The following is a 12,209-nucleotide window of genomic DNA, read 5'->3' as shown; positions in this document are numbered from 1 at the left end:
TAACCATGTGATGATAAACACCACCACGTGCAAGGTAAGACAAGCAGCAAATGCATTAACTGTCTCGTTCTGGAAGAGAAGCATCTCAGCAAACAACAGCAGCACAGACTATAACTACGTTAGCTGCTTAAGAAACCTTGACAAATGACAACCTGATGCCTGAGGGTCCTGTGAGGAGCCCTTAGAGGAGGACGACTGTGGCGCTGAACCCTCAGCTAGCTCTCGCTGTCTCTGTTGTTCTGCCTTCTTAAGCCTCAGTCGCTGCAGACCCCTACGGATTATAGCTAACTCGGGTCCCATTAACTCTGACAAACAGGGAGAGGGGGAAACAAAAAAAAAAAAGGTATGTAAATGAAAGCAGCATTGAGTATACAATATACAGAACAGGGAGGAGGGGTAGGAGACTAACCAGAGAGAAGCAACAGATACTAAATATAATTACAGTGAAAAAAACACATTAATAATGTACTAACATCCCGAAATTATAAAATAAAATACTGTAATTGTTTTTCTCTTCCTAAGTGCGTAACTCACAGGACTTAAAAAAAGTTCAGGATCCATGCAATAAAACACAGCCCCCTCCCCGTCTCCAACACTTAAACCATTTAACAAAGAATTATTTAACGAGAACAGATAGATCCTGACTGATTCAAAACAGAGCAAACACCACAAGTATTCATTTCCACGTTCCTAACACACATAACAAATTAAAATATTCGTAGTATAAAATTATACGACTGTGGTCTACAGTTTTCAAACTGAATGTGACAGCTTCCTGATGTGAAAAAAATATTAGTACAATTTTGATCAAAACAAACGTGAAAAATGTAAACCTGGACTATGGAAATAGGTGGCAGAACAGCATCTAACCAAAAAATACACTTTATTATGAATTTATTTTTTATCTCAGGCATTCTCAGTAGGTGAGGATTTAAAGGCTGAAAACACTGTTAATTTGTCCGACAGAGAAAGTAATTTGTTGGATCATAAGCTATTTTTAGTATCATTCTCTTAACAGACTATTCTTTCAGTTCCATCTTCGGAGACTTCACAGTTTTCATCATCCCGCCTTTATTCATTTGTCAGTTACACCATTTTGGCATGTACCAGTCCACTGTCTGACTGACAATATTTTTTGCAAACTGCTGTCAAACTAGGGACCCAAGTAATTTTTTTTTCTTTCTGTGCTCTTTGCAGATTTCCTCCACTTACACAAATGCTTCTCTGCATGCACCACAGATTGTGTCTTCGTTAGCAATAGGTGAAGCACAATACTGACCTGAACCACTGCTGAACTACTCTAATCTATAAAACAGTAGGGTAGAGAAGCTAATTCAGACTCAAATATTCATATCAAATGGTCTAGCTAGTTCTGCTATGAACTGCTAGCCTAGACCTATCCTGAAACTGTTTCTATCAAGGGCACTCTGGAATATTTCATAGATATGAGGAAATCTGCAAAGAGAAAAAAAAATCAGTACTAAGAAGTTTTAAAATACTAGAGAGCATTACTTCGGCATCTAACCTTTCATCCAAGGAAAAGCTTTACAAATATTCCGTAACTCTCATTCAAGAAGTGAGGAAATTTTAAATTTTCTTTCATAAAAAGAAACAAAGCCAAAGACAGAATCTAATAATTCAAAAATGAGCGGCAGGTTAATATCGAATAGTCAGGAGCTCTAATGTCCTCAGTCTAATAACACTTCTGGGAAACACATCCTGCCAGTTTACGGTCAATGAGGTGTAACAAGAAGGAAAGAGATAAAATTCCTAAAACAAATATGGCATCAAAGAGATTTGCCATTAATAGTTTTCATGTGCCATGAACATTTATGGAAATTAGAACTCCAAACAGTCTAGAAAATGCTTTTAAGGAAATTTCAGTGATATCTAAAATTGCAGTTTTCAGTACTTGCTGCTGATCCAGTTCCACTCAGTGCAGAGACAGTTACAATTTAAGATGTAAGAAGAACTACAATTCAAAATGTAGAGATGACTATTATCCTGAGTATGTTCAATGTCAACACCTTTTAACACATTTCAGAATCTCTAAGCAAAGGTTTATTTTGCCAGCAAGCAGAGTGAGGAAATAGAAATGGAAAGGAAAAAAAACCCAGCTATTGCCACTTTCCCATTCAAAATTTAAAATCAAAGTTACCCTATATCAGAACACATATTAAGTTTTGTCCTAATTAGTCAACTGCCCTCCTACCCCCCTCCAAATGGTACCAATGTGAATCTGGAATATTATTTATGGGGGAAAAAAAACCATTATTATACTTTACAGTTTGTTGTATTTCATGTTTATTCGTGGTTTAAAACTACAGCATCCTAAAGCTAATGTAAAAAATAAATTAATGGTTTTGACTGAATGGGCCAAGCAGGGCAAGAAAATAAATTTGTTGGTTTTTTTCCCTTAGTGACAGGCATGGAAATCTCCAGAAGTTGTTCTGTCTCACATTAAAAACAAAATAATTATCCAAACCTACTGACAAGAACAGGCTACTGAGATTTTGCACTGATGTGCACTTACTCAAATGTTCCAACTGTACGCTTCTAGAATATACATTCTGAAAAAGGGACTTATCCCAATAAGCTCCATCACTGAACCGTTTTTGTACTGACTATTTTGAACATGCACTTTTAAAAAACATTAAGAGACGAAGTAAGCAACGCAGATCTAGAAGCTCAAATGCTCACCACATGGCATATTTTTTGGAACACCATAGCAACCACATATTTGAATTACAATCCAAAGGTATTGCTATTTCAGAAACAGCATTACCACCAGCACCTGTATTCAGTGCAGAAATCGGAAGAAATGATTTATGGAAAGCTGTTTATAAGCCTGTTCCATTCTGTAGGATGAATTCCTGCTCCAGTTCTAAATAAATCATTACCTGAAAATGTACTCTTCATTTGCTAGCACTTTGCTACAATATTCAGATATGTATCTACCACCGTTTTACACAAAGCAATGGCCAAGAGCCTCACTTTCCTTCTTCCATTTTCCAAAATGCTTCCCCAGTCATCCATCTTTTACAACACACCTCTGTCTGGTCTTCTTACTCAACCCTGCTCTATTTATTTACCCCTTCCCCTACCCGGCCCCCGAAAGCAGCAGCCTTTATTCACCTCTAAATGCAGCCAAACAAACTCAGGGAATATTGTTCTCTATGCAGAATGCAGTGTTTTCACGTTTATAGACTTGAGACTGTGAGTAAATAAAATCTCAGAACACAGCACCGTCATGTGTTATCTAAATATACAAACATTGCAGAATGGAAATTCACATTCACACCATTCAGAAACGCACTGTTACTGCTCTGCCACAGCCTGTTCCCTCTGCCCAGGCGCTTCCCCTCTCCCTGAACTTGCTATTGTTACCCAAAGATTTGTTTTACAGTAACTTATGTGTGTTAAACACCGAGCAAACTAGACAAGACACTTGCTAGGTGTGTAAACGTATAGTACTACTAAGTTTACTCCTGCAGGAGTCCTGTAGATAATTTAAATAAGACGCCAGGTCCTAATACTAATATCTGTGTACAGCAATAAGGTTTTGTTTGTTTCTGTGGGTTTGGAATTGGGGAATGGTGACTTTTTTAAGAATCTGCAGACAATCTGATGCCCTGTTTAGGTGTAGTCAAAGAACCTATCAAACATTAACAATTAGAAAGTATCCACAGTCAACAAAACAACCACCACCCCCCCTTTCAAAACTGAATATATGGAGTCTTAAGTCCAAAGAAACACTGGGAAAGAGGAAACGCTCTTAGAGAAGAGCTGGATTAAAAAAGAATAACTTCAGCTTCATGCTAGCAGAATAAACTTTTACTTAGAAATTCAGACAGAGTCACAGAAAAAGAGGAAAACACTTCTAATCAGCATGCATTTTTTAAAATGCAGGATGGAAAATGCATTGTAATTCCAGAAATGCTCTCTAGTGCGTTACCATTATCAACCACAAAGTTTCAGTGACATAGCTCAAAGCAATTATTTTTAATATGGACATACCCTCCTGGCCAGTGTAAGGTCCAGAATATGCCATGCACTTTAAAAAATAGATCAGAATGAACCCTTCGTAATCATAGGTGTGTTCTTTGGAGGCTATCCCTCTGTACCAAAGATACTAGCAACTAAACTGGGTTACACTGAATTAAAGTGGACTCCTCAATCAAATTTTTTTGAGCGTGTATTGTGAAAAACTTGAGATTGCAGCAAGCTGACATCAATACTAATAAAAAAAACCTCATAGGTGACTAAAAGCCTCTGCCACTAAACAAATTTTCTAGTATTCACTTATTCTAGAAATAGTATCTGGATTGTGTGTCTTGTCATGCTTTTGTTCACTGTTTATTTCCTCTAAATAAGTATCAGACTAGTTGCAAGGTTTGAAAGATTGAGAATGATGCATTTAATGAATTTCAACTTACGTCTTTAGCTTCCCCATCTTTCAGACACCATACGGCTAAACATTTCTCACCTGTCCCAAAGACTTTGGCTGCAGCAGGCACAGTACACTGAATGGCACACTTTTCCCTGGGGAATCCCCATCTCTACGCCAGAACATCAAAGTTAGGGCCTGACGATGCTATCAGTCACCTTTTCCAATTAAAAAATGCCTTGATTTTTTACAACAGAATTGGTACAAGACAAGAGGTGAATTTATACAAAAACCATGGGATTTTAAAATAATCAAGTCTGAACCTGTAGGTGTTTTGGATCATGTCAGCCTTCCCACCACAACCGTGAGGCCTAGAAACTCATTTCAAAAAAGTAGAAATAAACTCTCATGCAAACAGTTAACTCAAAAGGCTGCGACATCTCTTCCTGCATAGAGATACAAAAGGGAAAGTCAAAGCACAAGGTGCTCTTTTACTACTCAAACAAGTTTCTGACACGGACAGTGGAATATACTTCCTTCTTTTTCCCACAGTAAGAAGGTAAGTCAGTATTAAAAACAGATGTGTTTCTTCAAGATATACAAACTTAAAAATCAGTATGTAGTTAATTTATTAACCAATAATGGAATATCACGCAAGGTGACTCCTGTCTATTCAGATACTTTTGAGAAGCAAAAAAATAATATTGCTGACTCTGAAACGTTGAGGATGCTGGTTCACCCTGAAGCAGTCATTCTCTACTGCCTCTGATTACAACAGGCATAGGTTCTGCTATTCATGGCACTGATGCTGCTACAGCCAAATCACAGTTGAAGGCATGATGTTCTTATACTCTATGAAGAGAACAATTTAGAAAAAACAAGCAATAAAGTTTTTATTTCTACTTCAAAAGACAAAACTGGTTATCCCCTTTGAGATTCTTTCTACAGACAAACATACAGTCTATGGTTTTATTCTTTAAAGCACAGCTGCAGTCACTTGTTAACTATCAAATACCTAGCCCCATTAAGGACGTGCAAGAACGAAACAGATTGAGATCAATTACCCCAAATATCCTAAAATAAAATTGTTTCTTATTGAAAGTATTTTTCATAAACAATGACAAGATGGATTTCTTCTCACCAGACTGATGGAGCACAGGTTGACCTGAGGCCCCTAAAGAAGGCCTTTGTTCATTATCAGGAGAGGACAATAATGAAGTTGAAGGGGGGCTTTCTGTTGAAGATGATGTTGAAGGAGCTTGGGCTGACATTGTAGAAGAGGAAGATGATGGAAGTTGTTCAGAACCATCTACCTCCATTGCAGTTTCTGATTCTGCACTAGGTGGCACGTTATTAGTAGCAGGAGCATCTGTCCGATTAGTCCCACCTTTGATGAAAAATAAAGTAAGAATAACAAGAACCCAAAGGTAAACTTACTCCATCTCTAAAGATCCCTTTGTATTACCATTCATATGGCAAACAAGCGTGTTCAGTTCTTCAGAATGCACTAAAAGTTTTTTAGTTTACACTTCTGAAAGGCTGATATTCAAGGCCTGTGCATCCAGCATAAACACACTTTCTGTTGTAATTATTATTCTTGAAAAAAGGAAATCACCTCTGGACCGTGATCTTCCTCGGCCTCGATTGCTCTGTGCAACTTCGCTAGCTTCTTCAAACCATCTTGACAGCATGTCTGACATCCTCTGCATTAGAGAGACATTAGGACTCTGCTCCCCTGCAAAACAAGTAATGCTAAAGTTTTACCTGCAGTTTTACAGAAACATTCATTCCCCCTTCCCACTTTCGCCACAAAAAAAACCCAGTGGCACTGTAAGCGATGTAACTAGCAATCCCCCGAACCATCTCCTTTCTTCAGCACAACAGAGCCTCAGCAACTGCCAGCTGAACGCGGCACCACACAAAAACCAACAGTCCTTCCTCCTTTTCTGTTTTACAGTTAACTGGAGCTTATGTACACATGACACAGTGAAATTTGTGTCACTCAATTTTAAAGGCTGGTTAAATAAGTTAAGAAAGCCTAGATTGTTACATTTTTCCAGCTAATTATAAAATAATCAATTTTATCATTAAACAATGAAAAAGCAAAAAGACTAGCACAACATCAGCACACGATATTTTTAACATCTCCAAAAGCTGCCTTCATAACAGATTTTCCTCATAAACACAATGTAACACAACAGCAGAGTTCTTGTCAGGGTGCTTTATTTTCACATTTTGGATCACGTGTCAAGATTGCACAGACTCTCAAAGAGCAAAATCTTCAACATACTTTCTTCTTGTTGTGTTGAAAGAAAGTATTTGTGTTATTTTTCAACATTTATTAGCTATGAAACAACAATTTGTTTCAAGAGAGAAGAGAAGAAAAATTCCATTTGTAAAGGGCTGAAACAATGTTTGAACCTTTAAGTGTTTTTTGTATTCTCTGAAATGTGAGGTGTTTTGGGGGGTTATTTTGATTGGTGGGTTTGGGGGGGGGAGAAGGGGGCTGGGGGGAGGTCTGTTGTATTAAATATACTGGCTGGACCCTTAGCCACTTTGGAAGTAGGTGGTGTTTAAGCAACTTTTAGAAAGGTTTTGCAATTGAAGCCCTTAAGAAATAAAATCCCTGTGAAGTACAATTACTTATCAAAATACATATGTGAAAAATATTTTAATATCCTGCATAGAAACGCTAACATGGAAAGATCCTGGAGAGTACTTGGGAAGAACATGTAGAGTGACAATGTGCCTCTCAAAAGATCAGCGCTGCTACCTGCACAGATGTTATAAAAGCTGAAAGACGAATCAAATATCTGGAGCAACGGGTTAACTTTCAGGACTGCATATAATCTAACTGCTAACATTCAGCTTGAGTACATATCATCACTAGACCTGAGATTATTTGCTTGATTTTAAAAGACATTGTTGGGAATGGCAAAGGAAAGGGAACACAGCCACAGGTCACCATGATTTTAGGGGGAAATGACAGCTAGAAGGATGGTGAAGGTGTCTAGATGAAAAGGAATTGAGATAAAAAGTAACTTCGTGCAAAGGCAAAGCCAAAACTAATTTTGATGGGAAAAACCTGCAGTAAAAATGCTAGCAAAAGCATCCCTAGTATGAGGGCGTAGACCAACAAGGTCCATGGAATGAAAGCACCAAGTAAGCAGAACGTAGAACTGGTACCGACCGTATCCTGTGATACTAAAATAAGGCGGCACATGATGAAACTAAGGGAGCGGTTGAAAAGAAAGGAAAGTAAGTATTCCTTTGCACAGTGGGCACTGAACTTCTGGATTGTTTTTTGTCATAGGAAATACTATCAACGTGTTCAGGAAAGGAATACAGAAACTCACAGGCAACAGAACCATACGCAGATTTCAAAGGAAGAGATGAGAAGTACCATCTAACCTTTCTAATCCAGTAATTCCAAATACTGGGGGAGCAACAAAGACGACAGACTAAGGTAAGAGAACAGGCTGATGTTTCCTCCCTGAACAGCATCTCCTATTTTCTGTGTCAGATACAGAATCCTACTCTCCATGTACCATTAGACTGATACAGGTAGACATTTCTACTCTACTTTGGGGAATCAGAAAGATGAGAAAAGCCAACACAGAAAATCTGGAAAGGGAAACGGGCGGCAGAATAGGAACTAGAACAAATACTTGTATCCCCACAACCTGTCAGATTTAAACAGAAACATGTCATTAGATGAAGAGTGAGATGAGTGACAAAGCATCCTCTTCTCTGCTTTGGTATCCCATTTTCTCACATTAAAGCGTAGCTTTGAAAATCCTCTATCTACTGAAACCTCAAGTAATTGAGTAATATATTATAAACATGAAAATATAAGCATAAAAAAATCAGTCACTACCTGTGTTTTATAAAAGTGAACAGTACATTAGAATCCTATTGCATCGAATTCCAGTCCCCTAATGCAACCATTAGAGAGCATTTCATTTGTAACTCCGATCGCACATGAGGCTTGACTACAAAAAGGGAAATAGGTACTTGTGTTACCACATGACCAATGACAATGAAGTAAGCTAGCTTCCCTTGGTTTACATCAGCCTAACTCAAGCAACACCATTTTTCTGGTAAGAATATTTTCAATTTAGGCATTTTTAAAAATCACTGTAGAATAGCAGTTCTGTGTTAAATTCTAAGAAAACCGTCTTGAAACCTGGCTGATTCATAAAATATGGAGTTTAATCTGAAGCATTTGTTTATTTCAGGAATACTGAAAACAATTTGGATAATAAACCCCAAACCAAACAAAAAAAAAAAAAACCAAAACCCACAGCAAAACACAACCAAAACAAAACACACAAGCAAAGACAACCAGTCCCCTCCAACTGCAAACACTTTACCATCTCTTTCTCGTTCACTCTCAGGCCTTGCTCTGGGTCCGGTATCTGACCAATCCCCTCTTAGCCGCAAGCGTTTAACAGGAGGCTGCCGTAACTAGAAAAAAATGTATTTAAAAAACACTTTACAAAGCTATTTATGTTGGACAGTATAGAATTTTAAGTCTAAATATAAATGCAGCATTTCCATTTTCTTAAGTTACATAAATTTGTATCTGTCACAAAAAATGGGATGTCAGCCATATGTTCAGATCAACTATGAGTAAGCACAACAGCGTATAAATAGAATGCAAGATTTTTAGCTACACAGAAGTTCAAGAGTCTAAATTAATGACTCTCAGAACTAATGCAGCTTTTATTTTATGCAATAACTTCACTACGTTAATTGAGGCTTTCCATACCAAACAATAATAATTAAAGTTTTCCAGAATTCAGTCCGAATTCTGCAAAAATATTCACCTCTTCATGTCAAAAACTCTACAGCAGCTTCAGTTTAATGCAATGTGGATTTGCAATTAAGCAAAACGAAAAATCAATCAGACATTAACAAAAAAGAAAAAAATTTGGGAAAATAGAATTTATTTTTTAACCTGTGTTTTTTTAAAGTTTTTACAACACTTGTTTTATACTTCTTGTTGGAAAAAAAAAAAGTACTATAAAGGTAGTGTTACTTTCAGCAACTTGACGAGAAACTGCTAGTGCTTTGAACATTCAGAAAGGTAGTTCTGAGTTTGAAATGAGGCATATATGCTGGATATTTCCGGCTTAAAAAAAAAAAAAAAAAAGGTGAATAGTTGTGCTGACAATTTTAAATCAAATGCAAAACCCCTGTGGTGAAAGCACATTAAAGTGTTAACTTTCTGGAGCCAGCAGTTTCAGGAAGAAAGCTTCACATGCCTTCTATTCTACACAACTTCAAGCCAGGATGAAAAAAAAAAAATAGCATTTAAGGAAAATCGTCCAGCAAGAAGAGATTACAGGGACAAATTCTGTGCCTACAAAAGCAAAGAAAAGAAAGCACAGGAGCTGTTATTAAGAGGTGGTCACAGTCTTCTATCTCTATAATAACTGGGCAGCAAATTCTCCACTAAATTACATCAGGTTAACATTACATAGAAGAAACGGGCAAGTGTAGAACCATTTGTGAATCACAATTTTTCTGGGTTTCTCTTTGCTTCCTCCTGCTTCAGTGAGGTAACTAACTCAGCTGAGCATTCTTCCTCAGTCCTACAAATCTACAGCTGCTTCTGATTAATATTTGTACTAGTAATAGCAGCCTGTGGTCCAGTAAATACAGAATGGCCATTGCCCATTACAGGTCACAGGCTTAGTATGAAGCTGACGCCACAAGCCTCATACTTGCCAGGCTTTGCCTGGACCTTTAGCTCACTTAGCTGCAACAGCAATTGTCCAGCGTGGAGGTGATTATGACCTAATTTGCTTTAGTTCTGCTTAGATCTGCACAGATGGGTGGTGTACAACCTCTTGTTAACAGTTTTGATAGAGACGGGAGTGCCGGCTAGCTAAACTGTGCCAGAAAGAACTACCTATGACCACAGGACACTGATGTATAGTGTGAAGTAGCACAGGCATGGGCTGACAGTGGGTGGGTGGATGGATATCCTGCAGATGTGGACATGGGAGGATACCAGAGACACCTTCCCAGCACTCGCAGCTGCTAACTGTACTGTAAAGGTTGGACCCAAACAACAACTTGGGTTTTAGGGGTAAAAATGAGGACAAAGAACAAGCATTTGAAAGCAAAACCATGTCATATTGGTTGACTAATAAAGAAAACGCATCATATAAAAGATGTTGAAAAGATATAAAAATGGCTTCCAAGCAGATTCTAAGAAGAAAACATCAACATTACGCTTCTCCCAGGAAAGAGGATGAAGAAATCACCATCATTATCATCACACTCATCCTCCAGGTGAAGACAGCAGGGTGCTGACAACTCAGTGTAAACTCCCTTGAGGCCGTTGTCTCAGACTAGAAGTAACGAACTCGGGATACAGAGGAGCTTGTGAAAGGGTCAGCATAATGCCAGAAATAAGTAGTGGATGGCAGGAGGAGTTCAGGGGTAGGGGGAAAGGTGCATATGACTTCACTGTAGTTGAAGAGATTTGGTTTATATTGATCAGATAATTTAGACTGGAAGGGTCAGCATCATTGTAGCTGAGCTGATAACTGCTTATGTTTTGGTTACACTGCCAAAATTTTAATAATGGTCAGTAGCAGTGGCTCACCTCCTCGTTCTAAACATTTTGTACCCCATCTCTGCCAATAAATGATAACTTCCAACACAGAGTATTTATACTTATTTCAAGGAATATGCTTTTGGCAACATGGAAAAGAGCAGAGAATACACCTCATTTACACCTGTGACCTGCCACCCCTTGCTGGCCTTGTAACCCTTGGTTCACGTAGATGCCTTCACATCTTCAGGAGAGGGAAACCAGACAAGAAAGAAAACCAGAGTGCCAAAATATTGTAAACATATAAATAAATAAATATATTGTAAAGATGCTAATTTTGTAACACAATCTACTTGTCACATTTCAGTCTATGAACAGCAACATTAATTTAAAATAATTTAAAGGAAAACACAGCTGATGTAAGTGTGCCACAAGAAAACAGAATATAAAGCATGAAAGCAGGTCAGCTTAATCACTTGCCTCTTCACGCCTCTCCTCAGCAGAAGGAACTTTAAGTTCTCGTGCTGTGTCATCCTTGGGATCAAACAAGTATATGTAATCTGAAGAGTAGCTAACAAGGATCTCTTGACCATCTTCACTGTAACATAGAGATGTTACTCTGCAGGATTTGTTATTGAGATGAGGAGGAACAAAACGTGCCACCATTCCAACAGTGCCCCTACCAGCATAATTCCCTATATAAAAAAAAAAAAAAAAAAAAGGGGGAGGAGGAGGTAGAAGAGAGAGAAATTACAGATTTACTATTGCAGATTCTCAAAATATTCAATATACTCCTTATTTAACATCCAACAAAAGATGATCAGAGAAAAATTAATTATCCTGTAGCTTCTACATTAAATTGAATCCAAACAGCGACATATCAGATCTTATTAGTATTTTATAATTTTGTTTACAAACACTACGTACATTATTAAAAAAAAAGAAAACACAGAAACATATTCCTATATCACATACCCATCATATGACAGTGTGTGGATGCTGTCATATGCAGTACAAAAGGATGTTTTAGAACCTAAGAACATTTATACAATAATAATGCAAATCTGTATCTACACACAAATTAGAAAGGAATTCATTATATGAAACTTTGAAAATTTAGGACATACATCTTCTCTCTTCTACCCAAAATGTGTTTGTGGGTTTTTTTGTTGTTGTGTGGTTTTTTGTTTGTTTGTTTGGGGTTGTTGTGGGTTTTGGGGGGGGGAGGGGGGTTGGGGTTTTTTTGTGGTTTTT

The 12,209-nt window shown here is 37.7% G+C and overlaps 1 protein-coding gene across 1 annotated transcript in view; it reads right to left on the bottom strand.

The window, feature by feature from the left end:
- Nucleotides 1–11,650, bottom strand: part of DCAF6 (DDB1 and CUL4 associated factor 6) — a gene marked incomplete at both ends in the record, with an annotated part of 46,779 nt that extends 35,129 nt beyond the window's left edge. Inside the window, 5 exons of the mRNA XM_010153713.1 lie at nucleotides 153–305; nucleotides 5,529–5,774; nucleotides 6,003–6,122; nucleotides 8,761–8,854; nucleotides 11,436–11,650. Of these exons, the coding sequence (XP_010152015.1) occupies nucleotides 153–305; nucleotides 5,529–5,774; nucleotides 6,003–6,122; nucleotides 8,761–8,854; nucleotides 11,436–11,650 (828 nt within the window). The remainder of the gene's footprint in view (nucleotides 1–152; nucleotides 306–5,528; nucleotides 5,775–6,002; nucleotides 6,123–8,760; nucleotides 8,855–11,435) is intronic.
- Between the last annotated feature and the right edge of the window lie 559 nt (nucleotides 11,651–12,209).

The sequence above is a fragment of the Eurypyga helias genome, unplaced genomic scaffold, assembly GCF_000690775.1.
Source record: "Eurypyga helias isolate BGI_N326 unplaced genomic scaffold, ASM69077v1 scaffold35746, whole genome shotgun sequence".
Lineage (NCBI taxonomy): Eukaryota > Metazoa > Chordata > Aves > Eurypygiformes > Eurypygidae > Eurypyga > Eurypyga helias.
This window is presented reverse-complemented; position numbering and strand designations above follow the sequence as displayed.